At 36.3% G+C, this 24088-nt stretch overlaps 2 protein-coding genes across 4 annotated transcripts in view; one reads left to right on the top strand and one right to left on the bottom strand.

Annotated features, from left to right (window-relative positions):
- The window catches only part of TfAP-2 (transcription factor AP-2), an 85196-nt gene that overhangs the window by 33994 nt on the left and 27114 nt on the right, over window positions 1-24088 (bottom strand). Inside the window, exons 1-4 of one of the 3 annotated variants that reach the window (XM_012492313.3) lie at window positions 17568-17920; window positions 11456-11833; window positions 637-852; window positions 93-144 (exon numbers count right to left, since the gene is read on the bottom strand). In XM_012492313.3, the coding sequence (XP_012347767.2) occupies window positions 93-144; window positions 637-852; window positions 11456-11833; window positions 17568-17780 (859 nt within the window). In that variant the 5' untranslated portion in view covers window positions 17781-17920. Of the gene's footprint in view, window positions 1-92; window positions 145-636; window positions 853-11455; window positions 11834-17567; window positions 17921-24088 lie in introns of those variants that run through there. The other 2 variants (XM_012492312.3, XM_003697731.4) reach the window with 2 other exon arrangements.
- Window positions 1-24088, top strand: part of LOC100863033 (KH domain-containing, RNA-binding, signal transduction-associated protein 2) — a 92430-nt gene that overhangs the window by 43931 nt on the left and 24411 nt on the right. The window contains exon 10 of the transcript XR_015294402.1: window positions 3899-3960. The gene's annotated coding sequence lies outside the window, so the exon portion shown is untranslated. The remainder of the gene's footprint in view (window positions 1-3898; window positions 3961-24088) is intronic.

The raw sequence follows: 24088 nt of genomic DNA, 5'->3' as shown, positions 1-24088 counted from the left end.
CGTGAAGCGATTTAGCTTTTTTCTTCTTCTTTTTCTTTTTTTTTTTTTTTTTTTACGCGATTATTACAAACGATTAGGCTAGATTTACTTACTTTTTAAGAGAGGAAGATCGTTCATGAACCCTCCATCGTCCACGTTTGTGTTCTGGAAAGAATTTAAAGAAGAGATTAGAGTGATATATACATATTCATGAGGGAGTTAATTTCTAATGTATCGTGAATTAAAAAGGAAAAAGTTGTCGAGATACATTTTAATGGATGTTAATGTTCTTCCACGCGAAAGCGAAAATAATAATTTAATCTTATAAATAAAATTCGTTATCTGCGATAACATTAATGAAATTCCATATCATATCTACTCTTATTATACACGCTTGATAAATTTATATAAGTATAAAATATCATCAGAGAACTTAATTTTTCTCTCTCAAAAAAAAAAAAAAAAAAAAATCTCTTATTTGCAAATTTCTTATTCTTACATATACGAACATATGCATTGTTCATTCTCTAAATAAATTTTTAGAGGGACATCATAATAATAGAAGAGAAATGGAAATCGCAAGTAAATATTGTTATTTAACATTTTCATTCGTGAATTGTAGAACGATAATAGAGAAAATACGTTGCGATTACGTACATCGTCGCTCACCTGGGGGTCGTCTACGAGGCTGCTGTGGAGAACGAGGTCGGTTTGGTCGAGGCCTGGGGGTGGTAGAAGGGCGTCAGGACGGCGGACAGCGCCATATTCGACGCCTCGCCCGCCGCCACCTCCACCTCCACCTCCGCCTCCGCCTCCTCCGCCTCCGCCGCTACTGCGTCCACCGTCGTACGGAAACGACGCGTGCATGTTCGTCTGAAATTCGTGAAAGGAGGGGAGAAAATACGTTATTCACGATAATTATGAATTGTCGTAATCATAGATAGAGTAAAAGGATGTTTATGCAAATTCTGATTTAAGATGTTTTGGATAGTTTATTGGTTCTTACGTGAATTCCTTTCGATGTCAAATAATGATAATAAATTAATTAATTAAAGAATCTTTGAGAGACTACAAAATGTTCTCAGTTTTATCTATGATATATTTGAACGAAAATTTTCAGTATTTTCGATTCGTGTGACTTTCAAAAAATTCAATTTAATTATTCCTGTTTCTAATGAAAAATTCATCGATACGATAAAAATTATCAACGTATACGGTTGATAATTGAATACGTTGAACGTTTCCATTCGAATTAATGCCAATTGCGAAATGGCTATGAAAGAATCGCTCAATGGAAATAATCATGGTGTAATTACTTTTCCAACAAGTCTTGGCACGTTGCAATGAGTAAGCTGTTTTATTTAAAGACAGGTGTAGATTACCTTTTACGCAGATTGTCAACATTATTACAGGTATTCTAGGTCACCTACGTATACATCTAATTCTAACTTCTTTACTTCTGCTTTTTAATGCATCTCGAACAAAAAAAAAAAAGCACGTGTTAATTTTACGTCATTACTACTGTCCATCAACTCATACATCACTCATTTGTCCTAACTCCTCTATACTCGCGTTATAAAATTATAGAAATATAAGAAAATTTAAATTTTCTCTTACGATGAAATAAAATCGAGAGAAATTCTTTCAACAAAAAAACACATAAACATTTAAAATTAAAAGAATCCATTCTCGAGTCCGGCTCTCGTCATCGCAGTAAATCGAGATACAATTTCTTTGCGAGAAACCATTATTATTACGCAGAAAGAGAGAGAGAAAAAAAACTCGAATTCACGTGTAATTTTCATCCAAAATGGCGGGTCCAGTTCGATACGATAATTAGCCATAAATCCGTCGTGTGACATCGGTTTAATTCGACCCAAGTACAAATAAATTTTCAACTGGCTCGATAATAATTCGTCGAGGCGACCGTCGGATATTAAAACCAATTAAAACCTCGATTAATCCTGTATCAAAGAATTACGTAAATCGCTCGTTCGCTTCGTGTGCTTTTAAGGGATATCGCTCACTTCTCTTCGGGGAAAGGATTAATTTTATTAAATTTGCAACGGGCGCGGGGAGTTGGAAGTTGTTAAAAAAAGAAAGAAAGAAAAAAAAAAGAAAAGGAAAGACTGTATTATACATTAAGATGAGACGTGGCGGGGTGATTGTAAACGATCATCGTAACCGTTCATAAATATTTGATCATTACCGGAGAACACATTTATTATTGTCGTGCGGTACGCAGTTATATCATTGCCGCATAAATTATTATGATCATCGTTATAATAGGATGTGTGGATTAAAATTCAAAAGCGATGAAAATTGATGTTTACGATCGGTGATATCGCCTCCGTTCCCTTATTTTGCTTTACGGTAAGCCAAATATTTTTTTTTTTTTTTTTTGGCGTACAGAGATAAATAATTTCCCCGGACGAATCGATGTAATTGTTTATCAATTTCAATTCCATTTTAATTTTTAATTCGATTGGACGAAGGGTATTGGGATAAAGTGGATGCAAAAATTTAAGGGATAAAGCAAACGAAAAATTTCTCGGCGTAAAAGTATCGAAGTGTTGCGAGCAATTTAATTTTTCGCTAAATAAAACATGATGCAACGAGATGGAACGAGAATGACTCTATCTTCTTCCCACCAGATTCATCTATTTTCCTCCGTTCTAAAATTAAATTTCTTCAACTTAATAAAATTAAATTTGTTAACTCGAAGAATAATTATATATCGATTTTTACTTTCTTGAATCGTTACAAAGTTACAGTATCAGGTTAAAATATTCTTATGTAACAGATTTATACGTACAAGATTCAAAAAAGAGAAATATATCGAGGAGAGATAGAGAGATAGAGATAGAGAGAGAGAGAGAGAGAGAGAACAAAGGCAAACTCTTCTAAGAATCGAAACAGAAGATAGACATACGTTCGGAATCTTAATCACATCCGACGAGAAAAACTAGAGATTTTATCGTGTCTGCAAGTCGGTCACAAGTGCGGTTGTGTATTACGAGCCCTTACCATTATTGTCATATATCTTTTCTATGCGATCCACGAGGTTCCAGCATCGAGAAGAAATCTCCGCGCACGTTTCGCCGATTTCCTATCCAGATTGTTCGCTCCATTGTAATCGTTTTCCCCGCAACGACTATTCTAGATTGTTGCGATACGTTCGTTTCTGGCCAGCGAATGGAACGAGGAAAATATATATGTATATAAAACTTTGATATACTGTTCGATTTATCCGTGAATAGAATTAAAAGGTTTCCACGATCGAAACGAGATGAGACGTAAAAGTAATACGAACTACGATATACAATGTAAGATGAAAAAAACGTAAATCTCGATAATCTCTTAACTATTAGTTTAGAAATGCTGCTTTCTCTTTATATCTTTTTTTTCGTTTATTCAGACATTTGTCAATTATCATTTTCTTTGTAGCGAAATACCAGAGAACGTGTAATTCAGATTTTTTTTCTTAAAAGTTTAATAACAATTTAATTTCAATTAACAATCATTTAAATTATAGGAACTTAGCAATTTAATAATATTATAATTATTACGTTAAAGGAATAATTTACGTAATATTTTGACAGACAATTGGAAAACGATGTTGAATTTGGATAAACGAAATTAGAGTCAGAAGTTAGTGTTTCATAAGGCGATCATCCATCACGCGAAGAGATAATTATCTTTCATTCTATTTAAATTCTTCTATTCTAAGTTTTTCTATCGCGACATAGAATCATTTATTTTTTAATTTTTAAATTTCGAATATTCGCGTCTTAATTTTTATTAGAATTTCAATTTTTATTACTATATTAGTCTAATAGAGTTTCATTTTTTTTATTACAATTTTTTTTAAACAAAATTGACTGCGTTTTAAATTATGTTATTCCATTCTTTGTTACAGATGTCCCACACGATGCTGGCTTTAACGATGACTTTCCAATGAGTTGATTCTTCGCATCAATGGTGAGTCGCATGCTTTTTGATTTCTCATTCAATCATAACGCGGATATTTCATTATATTTCCCGTGACATTTTTATGTGATTTATTTATTTTTAATTCAGGCTAGATCTTGTATTTGATTATTAATATCAAAAGTTTTTGGTAAATTTTTAATAAATTTCAATTTTGATATGAATATATATAAATATATTAAATTATATGTGCAAGAAGACAGGTATATTTCAGAATCAAAGCAAACAAACTTTGAAATATTGTTCCCGAAAAAATTCAATCTTTTCTTTTTTTGTTATAAATAAATTTCTCGTTCATTTTTAACTTTTTCTCTTTTGTTTCAATTAAATTAGAAAAGTAAATTCATTGGATAGAATTTGAAATAAAATTAGCTTAGTAAATCGAATAATATTAATCCGTTAGATACAAAATTATTAATATATCTTTTCAGCTTAGGATTTTCAGATTTAACCATTTCCGTGTTCATTGCCTTGATCTCACTCACGTGTTACTTGGATGAGAGAAAGACAATGGACACGATGATCATGGTTTATAAATTTAGCGACTGACGATGGGCGTGTGAAGAGAAGAAGAAGAAGAAAGATAGAAAATTACGACTAGAAAAGAGAGGCAGGAAAAAGATGAAAAATTTTGATTAAGAAAGAGAGGGAAGAAAGATGGGAGAATATAGAAAGGAAGAATGACAAAAATGAATAGAAAATAAGAATGAATGTGAAGAGCATTTGATAAATGACGTTCTGGGCCAATGTCGTTGGACTCGTCGATTATTTATCAAACGCCTGACTATCTCTACCATAACAACACAATGCGACATAAAAATAATTGAAATTAAAAATTTTTCACTCCCTCGTCTCGTTGATTCGATCAAAAGATTATCCTTTACCTTCGATACAAGGTTTTAAATCGTCAGGGTATCGAAGCGAAAATTATTTGAAAATGGCGCGATTTATTGCGCGCCACGTCCATTTAGAGCGCGGCTTTCACGCGGGCAAAGAAATGGAAACGCGGCGCTAATTAACCCGGCCAACATAAGTGGACGAGCGTCCACTATCCATGGTCGATTCGTGTTAGTTATAAATTGATGTAACCATGCCACCCGACTAATGAGATGAAATGTGATCGCCTTTCCCTCGTTAAACGCCGCGGCGGGATGAAGTCACGTCGACCGGTATTCGAGGTATCGATACTGATAAATGGGACCACGCCGCGGCGGATATCACATGCGAGTCCTCCGCATGTAACGAGTCTTGGTGCCGCGTTTCCTCTTGCGCAATTCGTCTCTCTCTCTTTTTCTCTTTCTGTTTCTCGTTTGTCGACGTATCGTTAATCGAGAGACAAAATTGCGCAATAACTTTTTGGTGTTATGCGACCGAGCAAATATTTGACGTCGAAATTTGTGTGGATCTTGGAAGAGGAAGTGGAGAGGACGTGGAAGTCCTCGAGTATTTTTGTAGAGAAGAATTAAAGATGTTGAAAGAAATACATAATTGAATATTTCTTTTAACGATATTTAATAAAGGAATGTAAGATGGATTATCATCATTGTCAAGAAACTCGACGTTTAACTCTTCCCCCGAGTGAGAAAGGCCGAACTCGACTCAACAATAAGGCAGATTTTCCGAATCTGAAAGATCCCTTAGCTAGAAGAGGCTGTCACAAATTGTACTCTCTCGAGCATAAATGTGAAGGGATCCAGACGAGATACTACGTATAATTCAGTATAAAACGCGTGGGGTAGGAAGCACGAGGCTGCTCGTTTTCAAGGATAAAGCTATTGGAATCGGTCGAACCACTTGGCTGATTATTGGCATTGTCGTCTCTTTTTCAGAAACCCTATCATCGTCTCGTCGTCTCCTCCCTTCGAAAAAAACGTTTCTCTCGTGAAATATACGTAGCGTATCGTAGATTATAGATACGTTTTGTTTCTCACTTTGTTTTTAAAAGAAGAAAAAAAATAGACAGACTCTCGCGCGTACAATTTATTATAATTTTTCCACCATATTCTTCCAATGTCTAACTATACACCTGCGAACGCAACAATGGAAGACAACAAAAATCTCAATTACCAATTTTTCATACGTTCCTATCTAAAAGATCTCCATGCCTCTCTCCCTTAATTCCTCTCGCAATTTATAATTTTCTGACATTCGAATGTAAATATCGAAATATCTTCCACCTCTCAATAAGCGCAGCAATGCAAAATTGCGAAATCAATTCTCAATTTTCAATTTTTCACGCGGCTTTTATCTAAAAAGATCTCCACCATAACACGAAACACCTCCACCGATTCTTCTTTTCGAACGTACGTAAAACGTACGTTGTTCATCCGTCTACCTCGTGTTTCTCTTAATCATTTCACTACTAGAAACCATCGTATCATTGTTGTTCGGGCATGATGCAACATTAGTCATCGGCAGCTGGAGCACCGCTTATTAATCGCGTTTTATCGCGCGAGATCAGCGATTACCGATTTACACGCCGATCCAACGTTACCTTGGCGAGTCGGTTTACATACTCGTTCTGTAAAAATTTTTCACCGTGGCCGGAAGTCGTGGATCGCGAAAAACGAAAAAAAAAAAAAAAAAAAAAAAAAGGAGGAAGGAAGAAGAGAGGAGGAGGGGGAGTTAAGACCGGCGAGAGAGGACCGTTTACCCCTTTTACGTATCTCCAACACTGTGTCTTAAGGATTGCAACGCTTGGCATATTTCCGTCAAAGTAAACGTCTCTGGCATCCTCCCCGAGGGAATGCCAAAGGTCAGCCGAAAATTTAATAAGTAAATTACTTGAGGGAGGGCAACGAACAATGCTTCGAGGGGGTGGTCCATTTCCAAGATATCGAGTTGTATTGGGATGTAGTTAAAGGAGAAAAGTATTTTATCCGTGGATAGTTTTTGTCTAGGATTGGAGCGAAAAATGCATTTGAAAACTAATCAAATGTAATTCGTAATTTAAGAGAGAAGAGTATAAGTATTAAAGTATATACGTATTTATATACATACATAAGTATATACAAAATTTAAAAAGAAGAAGTAAATAAAGTTTTACGTGTAAAAGAGAAATTTTATACAATATTCTCGTTTATTTTTCATTCAAATAGGAAGTCACGTTCGGATAAATGAATTCAATTAACACAAGATAACTGTTAAATAAGATTTCATTCCAATAAGTTCTACTCTACGTTACGTAGCGTGTTACAGTGATCCAAGGATAAACGAGAGATATGATTTAGAAGAACCTTCACCAAACTTTCACTTTTTTTATGCGCGATAGAATGTAGAACAGTTTCTAATTTTTCTTTCGCCTAGAATATTAATTCCCTTTGGATTATAGTAATTAAGATTAAAAAGTTAGACTTTTTCGTTATTATTATAGATCACATGTAATTACATGCTTTCAAACTCCGCCCAAGTAGTTTCGAACAACGTGTCCCCTTGAAACTGTCGAAGCACAATCCCGCATCGTTGTCGTTCTCGATGTTAGGGATATTCGAACCGAAAACTCTAAGGGTGACAAGAGTCGACGCATAGTGCTCAAGTTTCTTAACTATGATCAACTATGCAAGACGCCATTACTGCGTACAATTTGGGAAAGGAGTTTGAGACTTTGTGTCCCGTCTACAACTATCTTCCACTACGATAGTCTTCGATAATTCTGCGAATATTTTGCCAAATTCTGTATTTTTCAAAAAAAAAAAAGAAAACAGACATTTTGCAATTAATTATTTTCTATTTCTGAAGTAGAAAATTTTTAAGCTCAATTTTTTCGAATCTAAAAATTTATTAATTTCGATTATGTTTGATTTAATATTTTTCAGTTATTGAAAAATAATTTTCCCTTAATAGCGAGGAAATTATTCGTAAAATATGAGGATAAATTACGAAACAGAGAAGGGAATATCTAAAAGTATTTGAACGATTTGCTCGATATTTCGCGGGCCAAGAGATTGCATCAGTGTAAGTAAGATTTCATTGAGATTGGCCACCCTCTTTTGAAGAATGTGCTTTAGGCAGGCCGAGATACGGTACGGAGGGGTTGTAGCGAAATAATCGATATCTCAATCTCATACAACGGGTAAATATTTTAAAGCCGAATTTCTGATAGAACGTTCTGCACGTTTACATCCATCTATCATAAAACGAATTACGAATCATTACATCTCTATCATCGAAACACCTCTCACTCTGCATTTACAATTGTTTCAAAATAAATCGTCGATCCATCGATGATTATTTTCCCAATGTACATCCGTGTTTTACTCATTTTACAACAAGGCGTGAAATAAACAATAATCGATGGAGAATTTCGGGCTCGCAATACGAGCTTGCATATGGTGCAGACAGATGCGTTAAACCGAGCCTATTTTTCTCTTTTTCTGGCCAGTTTCGAGCTGTGCGAAACTAAACGTTATTCTTCGGCTCGAGTGTCGAATTTCGTTGAACACGGTCCTTTTTTTTCTCTTTTTTTTGCGCGCGCGCGCGAATGTCACACGACACCCATGGAAACCGCCCAAAACATAATCCACAACGTGTCCCCCCCCACCCTTGTAATTAGGGTGATACTTTCATAAAAGGTATTGGGATAAGGTGTACCGCAAATACTATTACAGTGAGCGTTATTAGAGGTCTGAAGTTACCCCTAAATAGGCGGTTGGATCTTGTGGTGTTGAGTTACTTTACAGAGGCGTTGAAGAACACGACGGGGGGATTTGTTTGGGATATTAAATTTTTAAATTACACACTTGTCTTTTTCAACGATTAAATTATTAATCGATTGAATCGATACACTGATGCTAACGAAAGAGATTGTAAGTAAACATCGTATTGTAATAGCAAAAGTGAGCGAGTTTAAAAAAGGTTATATATTTAAAAGGATAATATTAATTGTAAATAATGGATTAATTGGACGAAGAAATTCTACTCTTACAACGTTTCAGTCTCTATCAATCTTTTATCAAATCTCTGTACACATTAGAAATTGGAGAAAAAGGAGAGAGCAATTTCTAAACTCGTCACAAATTCGACCTCAACAAGACCTACGCCGCGTCCCCATCTTCTTTCAACAACTCTTTCGCTCAAACAGACCCGTCTCTTCCTCCTTTAAGCCACTCCTAATCCCCGTGAACTACCGTTGACTGGCCAATACTTATCCAAACACAATCTCTGGGAATAAATTCTCCACACCACAAACCATTGGAAAATAGACCGTCCACTCACGACTCTACCTACCAGACCACGCTCCTACTTACGATTCCCGCTAGAGCAAACAAATTCTCTCTCGCACTTCTTCAAACAAAAAGCCCGTTGCAGGTACACTTAACCCGTACTCGTGATCCGCATGATTCCGACCGTGTTCACCATGGGTAAACCGTGGGTAGAGGAAAATCCTCTACCTCCGTAGAAGAGATATCAACAACTATCGAGAACGAGAAACCACTACTACTATCCACCGATTTAGAAAAAAGATCGATTAGGGAATAAGATCGTTCCGTTCGTCCTCCGACTTCCTGCTGCCTCCCCTCTCGAGGGAGGCCCCTCTCGGTCGAGAGACTCACTCGTTCCTTTCGAGCCTTTCTTTAATACCTGAGCACACCACTCCACCCATTACACCAGGCACGCAGAAACCGTGGCGAATGCAAATGTCGCGCAAATGTCTGTCTCGTCGCGTCCCCTTCTCTCAGTGGGATCAACGATCGCAATCACCGATGTCACGGGCCGACTTATTGGCCGTGATACGTCTAATAGATCGATGGCCGCCCATTATTATTACTCGCCCCTGATGCTCGATCCGGCCGGCGGCTCGCCCTACAAATAACACGCCGCGCGCCTTTTTCTTCTAAAGCGAGTCGGCCGGATGTGCGCGTGACCGGATCTCCGCGCGCATTTCGATTTTACGCGGCAAGATGTCGAGGATCCGGAGGATTGGAGAGTTTCTTGAAAAGGGGTTTTAGAACGATTTTAGAATGCGCGATCTCGTTTTCGATGGTTAATTAAAGAGGAGGTTAAGGTTATTGGATCGAGGTTTATTGGATTAAGGTTAGGGTTGAATGTATTTTGATTGCACATAAGGGAGGTTATAGGAGGTTTAATAAGATTGAGCGAGAGTGGATCAGGGTTGAGGAAGATTGGGCTTTGGTAAGTAAGTTTTCGGTAAGATAATTTTTTGGAAGTGTATTATATAGTTTGTTGAAGCGAGAATAATGTGGCTATTGTGGGATTGTAGGTTGTAGGTTATTTTTTGTTTTGAAAATTTTTTTTGACATTACTTGTCAAATTGTGTTTCTTCGATTTTAAAATATTCATTCTATTACCATGTTCCATTCAATTCTATTTATATTATTAATTTCGCGTTTATTCGCAATTTTTATCAATAGATTGATTACGAAGAATTACTTGATGGCCATTACTTGATAGTTTTCGAATTTTTATTATCGAAGTAGAGTAAAACATCAGGATTTAAAAAAGCAACGTCGTATATATAATTTACCATAACGTTTCTTATTATTCATTATGTATAAATTGCGAAATCGAAGAAAATTTTAATTAACCGAAGTTAATTTATGACTCTAACATGGAATAATAAATGTTATAGTCAATTAGATAGTATATTGAAAAGGTAATGCGCGTAACAGTCGTTTAATAAAATGTGAACCTCTGACTTTGATTATATCAATTTTCTATGATGACATCAATCTTTGATTTTTTTTTTTTTTTAAGTGTAAAAAAAAGGTATAACAATTATCATAAGCAAATAGCATTTGTAAATGACTGTTTACCGCAAAATCGTAATGGATGAAATTACAAAAAGCGATAAAAATCATCGCATAGTACGTTAATGATCTATTAATAATATATTATCACTTTTTACTCTAAAGGAAATTCATATTTTATTAATATTTTATTATTATTTTATATTTCATTAAACAGTGATTCATTTACAATATATTTAACCGAGGAATTTCAATTTGAATTTCAGTCAAAGTGAGACGTCGCTCTTTTTTACTGTTTCATGTCTTTTACTCCTTAAAAAAAAAAAAAAAACAATAATAATAAAATATTGCAAATTATATAATATCAAAGATATTGAATTTCATGTACCGGAAAACCATAATATTGCGTTATTTATACATTTTTACAACGAATTTAAAATAAGATGGAGACGATTAATTCGAAAATATGGAATGATTGATTAATTTCATAAAAAAAAAATTACTTATTTCCCAATGATTTTTTAATACATTCCTCAATTATAAACTCAATAATAAAAATATTTAAAATATATTGAATCACTCATCCAAGTTTATATTCACCCTTTTAAAAATAATTTTCTAAGGCTTCCAATCCCTTTAATCGACATAGAATAATTTTTCTCTTAAAAGAAGAAATTCATCCCCGAAACTGACGTCGAAAAATTATTCAAAGCCTTCCAGTCCTTCGCCAACGGAAGGGGTTGAAACGTAACCAATAACTCATCGAGGCAATTACTCACCACATGGATACCCTCCGCGTCCCTCCTAAGATCGCCGCTCCTTTGGCCAGCCGTGACAGCGGCGCTCAAGTGATTATAGTGATGTTGATGCAACGTGTTGAGCGTCTGCGTGTACGGGTCGCCGACGAGGTAATCGAGATGTTGCGGCTGGCCGAGGCCCGGATGTTGAGGACTCGCCGGCGCGTGGTGGTGCGAGGGGAACGGGGGTGGAAAGTACGGTGGTTGAAAGTCGGAGGCGGTGGGCAACGACGCGCCACCGTGATGGGGCATCCCGCTTCCGTTTCCATTGCCTCTGTGACCGTGGTGATGGGCGCCTGAATACGGCGACGAGTTTCCACCGCCCAGCGAGGAAATGCCCCCGTGACCAGTTAAACGGTCCTGTTTCAGAGAAAAAAAAGAAAAAAATTCTCCGTTAATCGTTTCGTCAAAGAGAGAATTTCATTGGTCGTCGTTTCGTAATATAGAATTCGCTATTTAGGGGGAGGATATTTATTGAAATATTGAAGTGAGACGAAATATTTATAATCTAGGAATATTTTTATGACAGGATGACACTGGTTATGGAGCAAATTTTTTCGAGTTCGATGTTTTAAATCGTTTTTTAAAAAATATGGGTTAATAAGTTTTTACAGTGTGGAAAATGATCAAAATATTTGAATATTTTAAGTGAAAGATAGTCTTCATTTTTGAGACTGTGTATTACTTGAAGTTTTTTTTTTTTTTATATACAAAGAGCCATTCAAAGAGCCTTTGTACACAAAAGTAATTGAATTCTTTGTAGCTTGGAAAAAGTTTCTTTGAAAGTTTCGAGCTATCCTTACTTTCATCCGTCCATGTGTATCAACAGCAATGTACAATGGACACGGAGAAAGATTCAAAAGAAAAAGAAGAAAAAGAAGCCAAACCAGTTCATGCATTACACTTATTTTATAACACCTAATGGTAGCGCTCAGATATCGTTACATTGTTTTATATAATCAACATTACGATCATTTTCCAATGATTCCAATTCTACCGTCTACGATATTTCTAATGCTACACAATCCTACGTTTAAAATCTATTGAGTCGAATTTGATTTATGCATCACGGCGTTAAATAAGAAACGTGTAAAGTAAAAATAACCATAATAACAACCATAATAAACTCGAGCAGGGAAACGCATTCGCCGACGCATGTTCGTTGTACTCGAGCGCAACTTTCGCCGCTATTAAAAAATTGCCGGCCATAATTACGGTGACTAATGTATGCCGGTTTCAAGGGGGAGAGAAAAAAAAAAAAAGAAAAGAAGAAAAAAATCGTGCCAGCTTCGTTGCAAATCTGCCATTACAATAAAGTACACAGTGGCGTTTAATCGCGAAAGGTGGTGAATATAAACATGGAGAGTAAATACCATGCAAATTTTTTGACGAGCAAATAGCTGAAGGGTAGAATCGTAGATCCATGCTGTAGATCTTTGAAAATCGAATTTATTAAAGTCGAAACGAGGGACAAGCTATCGCCGATAAAATGTTATTAGAAATGATAAGCGACCGGGAGGAAACTCGCTACTGGATCACGGCCGTTACCCCTTTCAAGTCGTTCATAAATCCATCGTAATTTTCCTCATTTTCTCTTGCAATCTTCGATGGTTTATCGTACGTCGAGCGATAACTGATGAGACGGATGGGAAGATTTATTATTCGAAATTCTGCGAACGACGGCAAGTGAATGGAAAGTGATAGGTTTTTAAAATATAATCTAGGTTTTAAAAAAAGTAGCGGGGGAAAAAGTAGCGAGATCGATTTAAAAAGAAAAAAGGTTTCGTAATTGTTCGACAGTGTTTTTTCGACATTTTTCATTCGGAAATTTTAGCTTAATTGATTTATCTTCGTCTTGATCGCGCGAATTTTACTGGTTGTTATAATTATTGCGTTTCTTGCTTTCTAAATGAATTTGAATTTTGCAAGAATTTTTTTCAAACTTTTTGAAAGAGAGACGCGATAATGATTCAAAAATGACTCGAGGAATTTATAATTTGCGAGATTAATTTACGAAATGGTGCGCGTTAATTTGACGGTTAAGTAATTGATATGTCTGAAGTGATGATTTATTTATTCGGAATTTTTCTTTTATTTCTCGATGCAAAATTTGCATAGAAAAATTACATCGTACTATGTTTAAAAATAATTTATTCTTATTAACTTTCAGTTCCAAAGAAGTTTTTGATTGAAAAATGATCCACTTAACTTGGAATAAATTTCAAGTTTCTTTGAAATTAGTTTTCATTGCATATTTTAATATTTCTTTTTCTTTTTTTTTTTTTTTCTTTCAATGGTATACTTCTACCAAAATTAATACGATAAGAAGGATAGAACTTTAGAAGTAGAAGGATAATAGAAAGATACAAGTTTCCGCTTCTTTATAAAATAGGATAAAATTATAATGGTCGAGCATTGTTATAGAAAGTCTACAATCACTTCACATCATCATTGAACGAATTTAGGATTTTTATGATCAAATAATTATCGTTTGCGTTCGATTTATTAATCTCTAACCACTTTAAAATTAAATCAGAACATTGTCTTACATCGAATCTCGTTCTCGATACTTTCGTTAAAAATAATTTTCTAATTTTTGTCCAGTATCGTTACAAAATTTCGATAATATCTTTCTATAAAATTTTATTAGTTCAGTACTATATCGAAATTTTTACGAACTATGATCGATCGTATGATAATTAGAGATTGCAAGATCATCAGAAATAAATCGCCGTGATTAAACACGTTTCACCTTTAAAAATATTGAAATAAGTTTATATAAGTAATTAAAATTAAAAAATCATCTGACTCAAGTGAGAAATAATTTCAAAAATTGTACAACATAAATATCTGATAAATCTTTCAAAGATTCTTAAAATATTAAATCTAAAATTTATCAAGAATTTTTAATTTATTTATTTAGAATAAAAAGAAAAATATCGTTCGAACAAAAATCCAGAATTATCTATTTTCCTCAACTTATCAATGAAAATTATTTTCATTTCGATGTATCTTTGGAATAAAATTCTTCAATTCAAGTAAAAAATAACACGAAATTAAATAACGAGATTGATTTAATTCCATTGATTTCTCGAAATTTTTCGCGCGATGAGAACGGGACTTAATCTGGCCCACGCGATCTCTCGATGGAACGATTACGCGGTATTACTCAGGTAGATAGTATCAGCCAGTGATTTATCTGAATATCGGCAGAAAGGTTTTGTATCGACACTATACCCGTGCAAGCCATTAGGTTTCTGTTCCCGTGATACGATCTCGAACATCTTTATAAGCCGCGAAAGGGCCAGCGTGTACCTTTTTTTTTTTCTTTTCCTCCATTCACGCTCTATCCACGAATGTCACTCGTTGCTTCCAATTAGGCAAAGCAATTTATTGATCAAGCTTCGAGATGAATCGGATGAATTTTAGTTCGTGATCGTTCCATTTTCTTCATTATATTCTCACTTACGAAGCAAGTTACGATTTAATTGTTCGAAAATAGAAGAATCAAGCTTATTTTGAAAATTCTCTCGAAAACTTTCAACTTCTTATTATTATCCAAGTCTCGTCAATCAGTGAAATTTTATTATTATATATTCGTTTTAAGTCGCAACCTCTGTTTCATGAATATCATGATTCTTCGTGGAAAAAAATTCTTGTATTAAAATTTCAATTATCTAAACCAATCATCACTTTAAACGACACATAACTGCCCCACCAATTTCAGCTTTGATCGCGCTTCAGTTTTTATAAAAGAAAAAAAAAAATTTATCACATTCTAAATTACGTATTCATTGCTTTCACCGATACTTAAATCAATTTAAATAAATTTGAACCGCGAGCAAAAACTTTTTTCCTCGTCAATTTCGCCGTTCAGAACCTTCTTCAGAAGGGCTTGGGGTCCGGTTGGAGGTCAAACGACGAGCATCAACCGTGGCAGGGTGTAAAATCGCGACGCAACAGGAGGAAGAATTCGATTATGGAGAAGGCAGTCCATAACGGAGTTTAACGACGGTAGGCCGAAAATTGGGCGGAAAGGCCCGTTATAGAAGGGAACTCTGGCTTGGCCAAACACACGCTTGCCGCTCCTAATCTACCCGATAGATAACGTTCTCAACGAACGAGACAAAGAATTCATCTTTGTCGCTTTCCAAATCGTTATTTCCAAATCGAGATTGATGTCGTTTCGAAATGGAGAAGGTGGAAGAGGACAGGATTCCCTCGCGCACGGTTTTATTCCGTACGAAATATTTGTCGTCGTTTAACGAGCTGCGTCGTTACGGACCAATGGAAGAGTACCGTTTCTTCCTTCGATGCCAAAGGGAGCCAGCCCATTAAGGCGTATTTCAATTTGCAGTAATGTTTGTTGCTCGACCATTATTGTAGGCCCGGCTTTCACGTGTCGAGAATGGACACGCGCCGCCTCCAATTTCTCGAATACGAATTTATTTCGTTAAATTTAAATATTTTGAATTAAAATTGTAATAATAATAATAAACGATATTAATTATCGGATAGTTATCGGCATTTCGAAAATAATGTGTCGATGCGCAGGGAGCACGTGTTGTGCATCCTAAATAACTCTTTTTTCCCCTTCTTTTTGCACGTTCGTACGATTCTCTCGATCAGACATAAAATCAGAAACTAATTGAATTCACGCGCAGAATTATCCCTTTCCTCTTTTTTACGATCCGCTGTTTAAACATTATTACAAAAGCCATTTAGAGAAACACACGAAGGCCGTAATTTGATAATGAATTGAATTTATTACCACAGTATACGCGTTATACAAATTAGAACGAACAAAGAAGCGAATATTTACACGTCAGACGTACAAACAGCCGTTTCCCACTGGAAGAGCGGAAAAGAGCGGGTAATTAAGAGAGGGTGGAACGACGATGCTAATAAGCTTAAAGAAAATATTATCGCAACGGCGATAATAATATTTCATTAATTCATTATCCGGAGAGTAATTATGCAACTTGCACGGTTAATAATCAATTCGAATTCCGGTTCGAATCGAATGTCCTTCGAAATCGAATAAAGATCATTCTCTTCAGCCTATCGTTTCTAAAACCGTTCCAAAAGATTGATCGAAGCGGGGAAAGTAATTTTTAACTACACGCGAGAAGGAGGAGACGAAAAGGAAAAGGAAGGGAGAGATCGTTTAATATAACGAGCTCGATCAAAACGATCTGACACGATACACGCATAAAATTTCGGGCGGAGAGCAAGCTGCAAATGGCCGATTCATTTCACAAGACGCATAGCCGAACTTTCCAGCTGAGATCGCTATTGATAACGCCGGGAGAAATCGTCCTTCTTGCCACATATGACAAGTAGACAATTAATAACCAATAAGCCGGCCCTCGTGTCGAAATCGACAGATCGTAGATTACGAATAAATAACTAGGAAAGAAATTAACAGTGTCGAGAATGTAAACGAGAATTCTGAACATATATCCCGTTCGATTTATCGTCGTTAACTAGCTGTAACGATGTATATACGTAACTTTTTATATATTTTTTTTATATACTTCGTGTGTGCAATAATAATATCGATGTGTTCGTATTTTTTCTTCTTTTTTATTTGTTGTTTGTTCCATTACTTTTGTATTTCTATATTTTCTTCGCAAGTTAAACTTCTCATAAGAAGAAATCGAGTAGTAGTAGGAGGAGGTTGAAATATTTAATTTTCGGAAGAGATAAGAGTTTTGATGGAATTATAAATCTGGATGGAAAAAAGTTTACACGAAGAGATGTTTAATTGGGGAAAAGTTTAATCGAAAACTTTCAAAGAATTTTTATTTTTAACCCGAATATTCCGAGAGAATATATTTACAAGTTCGCAGTTTCTTGGAAATTGATGATTTGACACAATCGAACATAATCGTTGCACGACTAATATGCTTCTAAGAAACATGAATGATCAATAGCAAGACAGTATCGTGAAATCCTTTATTCTTTAAACATTCAAATTTCAATTGCCATTATCATCGATAATCCTACCTATAATCGTTAATGATTAATCAAATAGTTGGCAAAATTTACGTTTCGAGAACGCGTTATATAAAATTATATAATTCAAACACACCTCGACCTCGATCACCGTGGTCATGTCAACGTGTGGCGCGTAACAGAGCGCCAGCTTGTCCGCTGTCGGCGCTTCCGTCCGCGGCGGAAACATCCCTAAGATCTCCAGTTTGCCGATTCCGCAGTTTAGAATAGTAGCTGGATAGCTCGCGATAACCACTGATATTTCGAGCACTGATTTCACATCACAGAAACACGAGAACCCCGTTGTCATCAACCACTTGTCAATTATTTCTTCCTCTCTCCCCCTTCAACACTTTCAACACACTTCGATCAAATATCACTGTTTGCCTCCTTGAACCGAAGTTTCTTAGCTCGATCGACGATGGTGTCCCACACGTGGAATAGAGATGAAAATTATAAACACCAAGGACGATCGCGCTCTCCTCATAACGAGCGCTTAAAATTTCAGAACGGGACGATTGTAAAAAACTTTACTTTAAAAAAGAAGGAAAGAAAGAGAAAAGTTTACATTTTAAATCGATCGTTGCCAATAATCGAATTTCGCGAATTTATCGAACGTCCTTCGCGCGATACCCATCAATCTCCAACGACTCGTCGCCCGTCGCAGCGAGCGAGCAAACGCGCGCAAACTCGAGCATACTCCCCTCTCGAGGATGCATCAAGGGTTGCATTCGATGCTCCAATGCACCTCGTCGCGTATACAATTTATTTATTATATCCGATACGATGTCAGAGAGAAAGAGACAGAGAGAGAGAAAGAGAGAGGAAGAGAGGAATTTCGTAGCAATTGCGAGGAAGAACCGAGACGAAGATTCGCAAAGTGTTTTAAGAGCGGAGGATAAAAGGCTGGCCGATGGCTTGAGAGGAGAACAGCTGATCGGTTGATCGAGCGTCGTGTTGCGGCCGACCGACTGAACGACGGGGACGACGGCGATCCGTACGAAAGTATAGCTAACAGCTCGTGTGCCCAGCCACGAGCAGAGAACGAAATGGGAGGTGGTACGGTGTGCTCTTACCGACAGTTACTACTACTACTACTACTACTACCACTACTGCCTACTACTACTACTACTAGTACTACTACTGCTATACCACCACCGGCAGCCACCACCACCGGCGGCGGCACCACCACCAGCGACACGGGCGTCGTCGTCGCCAGCTGCACCACCACCACCATCACCACCACCATCACCGCCTTTAAGAATTCTGCCCTACCAGGCCGCGGCGGCGAGCAGACAGGAGAACGGTGGAGGAGAGGCACGCGTACAGACGACGACCGAAATTTCGCCCGAGGATACGCGCCACCACGTGCAACTACTCCTAGAGCTGCCCCACCAGACGATCGAGAGCGGCCAAGATTCACGAGGGGGACGTCCTACGATCGAGCGAATAGGAGAGACAGGAGAGCCACTCTCTGCGCTTCCCCGATCGACACACGCGCCACTCTGAAACGGAAGTTTAAGGGGTGGAAGTCGTTTTATTATTTTTTTTTTCTCTTCTCTTTCCTTTCTTCTCTTCGATTTTCAGCTCGATCGAAATCGTGGTGTGAATCGTGTGGAAGTCAGATTGTTTTGTCTAGGATATAATTCGTATTCTTCTTTGTTCGTTCTTGCAACAAGTGAGATTATGGATTGTTTAATGATCGTTCAGAATTTTTGGTATTTTATTTGGCATGATCTTTTACGGTGATGAAATGTGTCGTGTATTATATTTGCGTGAAAGTTAGTTCACACTCGATAAAATTGATCGCACATTTGCACTTTGAAATTTGTTCGCTTAAAAAAAGCGTTTTAAAGTGAGAATCCACCAGAATCTTATTATACTACTTTTTTTTTCTTTTTTTGATCAAGTATTCAAAGACACTGCAAATTAATCGAGCGAAGAATGTTTAAAAAAAGTATACACTCGCTTTAAAAAAAAAAAAAGATGCGTACGTTAAAATTTCACTTCGATCGCATTATCGAGCGTCGTGCAGTGTTCAATTTCAAACAACAAAATTCCTCAACTTCGTGTAATAATTCCAACAACTCGAATTCCAAGGACAAGCTTCCTCCTGAACAAGTCCGGCCATTATACTTGCTATACATAATGACGACTCGCCTTTATCACCCACATCTCGTGATACATTAACAATATTTATCGCCGCTTCTTTTAGATCGTGACACTCGATAACGGCCTACTTCGTTCGCTCAGCGGGAGGCGAATTACGTATTAATTAAAATACGTGGCCAGAAAACGTGGCCCCGCGTTCCAACTTCGCTTTTCCGTTCCATTCATTTGCCGCAAACTTTTATTTCGCGCGAGGCGAAAACGAGCAAGTGCGGTGTGGCGTACGGGTCGTCGACTCGCGGTATATAATTTATGCCGCGTGTAAATTTCTGTCGCGTAATTACGCCACACGGATCGCCATTCACGATCGGTGACGAAAGAGACGTGGTCGTCGTGGTCGTCGTCGTCGTCGTTGTCGAGACGTGAAAAAGAAGCGAAAAGAGAGAGAGAGAGGACAAGGGCTTAATCACGCTTTCGATCGATGTAAATCTTAATTAAATATCTGAGAGAGGCGACGGATCGGTCATTAACCGATGCTGCTGTTTCTTCGCTCCGTTTCTTCGCCCGGCGATTTAAATTTGTCGCGTGATGGAATCTCCCCTTTGGTCGAATTGATTTCATTATGCATTTTTTTTTTTTTTTTTTTGGTATTTCAGTATCGTTTTGAGAATTCGAGTTTTATTTATTTATTTTTTTTTTTTTGGTCTAATGATTTGCATGCTAATTTACATTTTTGTGTACAATTCAAATTTTTTGATCGATGAAATTTTCTCGGATTCGAAAAATTTTTTTTTTTTGGAAATTTTCTTTTTTTTTTAGTTTTTATAATGTTCGCACGACGAATTAAATGACTGAATCGTTTGGGAAAAATGGAAATTACTTTCACTGTATGCGTATAATTGGAAAAGACGATTTATCGTGAAGAGCAAAGTTTCACGTGCGTTTACCTAATAATTAAGCGGACACTTGAAACGAAGGTAAGATTAATCAATCGGTCGATAACTAATCATCTCATTGATTTAGCGTTCATCGAATTTATCATAGTTGCGAGCAAGAATCGTGTCGAGTGATTATCACCTTTCTCACGTCGAGTGCCATTAATCAAGAAGCTCTCGAAACACGATTTTCGTGCTGGCGAAATGCTTGCAATGTGAGCGTATCTCACTTTGTGGATCTTGAAGATTCTATTCGAAAGTTGAATTATTGAATTTATTTTTGGCTAATGAGTCTCCCCGTACGATAGATGGATCGCTTTTGTTTGTTTTAGAAAATACAAATCGCTGACGTTTTATCGCGAAAGTTTTGATAAATCATCGAGACTCGCATAAAATAATGGCACGATTAATTACGTTTTCAATATTTCGTGTATAATTTTACACACCGCACATACATTGTATGTCCTTTAAAACAGTTAAATTATGAAACTTATTTGCATATAATTATATTAATCACAGTCTTCATTTACTCTTGCAATAATATGAAATAAGTAAGCACATTATATTCCATCATTATCTGGTCTCATGTTTACGATTATTAAAATTTCTTACTGAAAACGTAACACGATAAAAAGAACAAGTTTTATCGAAGAAAATAAGGACAACCTTTTCCAACCACTGTGAGCATAAATTTTAAATTTATACGATAACAAAGAAGTTAAAAAAGAAAGAAATCTGAACACACATTGTATCGATACACCAATTACAACACGTAAAATTTCTTCTAAAATTCCAAAACGATCGACAACAACGAATATGAACCTCGTCGATATCCTGTCAAACTTTGAAATTTCGATTTCTAACCTGACCCAATATATCCAGACACAGGAGAGAAAAAAAAAAGATGGAGAAAAGAAAGATACAGTACACAGAGTAATGGGCCTGCTAGAAAGAGGAGGAAGCCGCAGGCATCGCGTTGCGACAAGAATTTATCTCGGGGAGGGGGAACTAGTTTGCCCCGGTTAAGTTTCTATCTATGCATTTTTCAGTTTCGTTCGAAACGGCGTCCATCAGTGGAAACCGCGGATTGCGGTCGAGAAATCGGTAAACCGAACGGAATCGCCGGCCAGGAATTAACCGATTACTCGATCGCGTTAAACGTTCAACCGATCCGTTTTGCGGACTCGCGATATACCACCACGAACCGAGCAGTTGTTATGGAGCATCGGTTTCGATAATGTGTGTTTGATCGTATGTTTGCCTGGCCGGAATTAACGCGGATTAATGCGATCGGTGAAATTGGAAATTTGTGGAGGGGAGAGGAGGTCAAATTCTATATTATACTTTTAATAAGATGCGCTTAAACGTGGATATTTGGCGCCAGAGAATTAATCGGCACGTGGAGGAGTTGATATTTACTGTCGTAGCAACGATTCTCAACCTGTAGATCGCGATAATTGCAAACGAAGAAATGTTAGAAAATCGATTACTATTTTTATTAAGCGAAATCTTTAGTTGTTGGAAAATTTTAATTTCAAGTTTAGAAATATAGAGTCGGGCCACTCCAGATTCGACGTTGAAAAAGTTGGTTAAAAATTTTGGAATAAAGGAATTATTTATTAAAATGCTTAAATTATTGTGTTATTATGTTTATAAATTATCGAAGTAACTTTAACTATTAAGTTTTGTCCATCACTGATTGGAGCAAGGATGGAGACGAGTTGTTGTAGATTTTCACTCGCTCTGTAATTAATGTAACAAAAATTGTTATAAAATTGTTTCTGTTGTTCTCTTTGCGAATTTTCGAAAATTTTCGCTGTGATTCGATAGTCGGGCCTCCGTGAAAATTTCTCAATACGATTTCGAAACGTAGTATTTGATACTTCTTCCCTTCCTTTTCTCCGTCGATTCTTATTTTTCCAAGGTATATATAATTATTATTCTTGGATCGGTGATTTTTGTTACTAATTTGTCGAGGGGCCATCTGTTTCTACTGCAAATTTAGAAAGTGATTTAGCGCCATTCATTCCGTTCTTCAAATAGAACAACGAAAGGCGGCCATTTAAAATTTAGAAAGTAGTCAAATTCGTCTCAGTTGACTTTCAGAATTACACACCTTACAATGTTTAAATCTATAAGCGGTTCCACGAATGGTTAAAGTATACTTATCGTCTGCCATAACTCTTATTCTACCTGCCACTTGTTAATACTTTTGTAATAATAATAATAATTTGTGGCCATATATTTCACATAGAGGAAGGATTATTCTTTTCAATTCGAAAATATAAATATTTTTTTTTTTGTTTCTTCCTGAAAAATCCTACCTTGAATACAATTTATAATATAATACTTGAAACATAATGTATAAATAACGCAGAAAGAAATATTAAAATGATAATATCTTTTCTTTTCTTCCGCAATATGTGCTACACTAATCCAATGCGATAAATTTATATACCTCAATATAATAATCTACGAATCACCATTCCACAAGAAGTTATTCATCAATTTATTAAAAATTTCCCTTCTTAGAACCACGTTGAATAATTTATATCTATCCCTTGAGATAATATACAAATTATTTTCTTCTTTTCTTCTTTTTCTCCATCCCTTAAAATATCCCTACGAAGAAATATCACCGAAGAAATAATGACCGACACATCTTTTGGTATCTAATCCTCGCGATAAATTCATCAATTTATATAACTGTATCCGCGTTTAAACCACGGTGTGTGCAATGTTAATCCTTCTTGTAAATACACATCTCTTCGTTATTTATATCGCAATGTTGGTACGCCGGTGTACAACATGGTATCTAAAAGAAATACGGATTTTTTTCGAAAGCCGGCCATCAGGTATGTGTGTTATGGGAAGAAGTGGCGTGAGAGTGAGCTGTCGATAAAGGAATAGCCGAGGTGGTAATCATCGGTAATCTTCAGTCCGTTACTTACGCAAAAGCAGTAATTGCCACTGTTACGCCGCGGATTAGTTTGGAATGGTTACAGCCGACTCCCTCGAAGAACGTGTTATTTACTCGTTCATTCAAGCCACGATACATTTAATGATCCACCGTTCCATCATTAACCCTGTACAGATTGTCCAGTACAATTCGCGTGGATTTTCGTGTAATATATTTACTCGTTGAATCGAAGAAATCTTGTAATAAATGTGAATACTGATTTCAAGTAGAATAAAGCGCGGTTAAAAACTGCGGAAAAAACTGTTTTCTCTCTCTTCTTTTAGTTTCTTTTTTTTTAAAATTTCGTTAAAATAGAATAGGTACGGTTATTAAATCTTTCAAGAAAATTCCTTGTAATTATATATTATTATTTACTAGAGGGAAAGTGGAAGAAAAAAGGAGAAGTGCTTTTAATAATTTTCTCGCTTCTTTTTGAAAAAAAAAAAATCTCATAAATTAAAAGAAAAAGTCGACACGACACGATGCCTTTCTTCGGCCCCCCCTCCTCTCTTCCTTTTTCTCGCAACAAACTTTCCTTCGAGTCCTAAAAATCTCTTCTACCAAGATTTTCAAATACGCTTTTTCCACAAAAAAAATTTAACAATTCAAATAATA

Source organism: Apis florea, unplaced genomic scaffold, assembly GCF_048593485.1.
Source record: "Apis florea isolate Af1SG1 unplaced genomic scaffold, ASM4859348v1 contig_3771_pilon, whole genome shotgun sequence".
NCBI classification, from domain to species: Eukaryota; Metazoa; Arthropoda; class Insecta; order Hymenoptera; family Apidae; genus Apis; species Apis florea.
The sequence above is the reverse complement of the archived record's forward strand: the minus strand, read 5'-3'. Positions and strand labels throughout refer to the sequence as shown.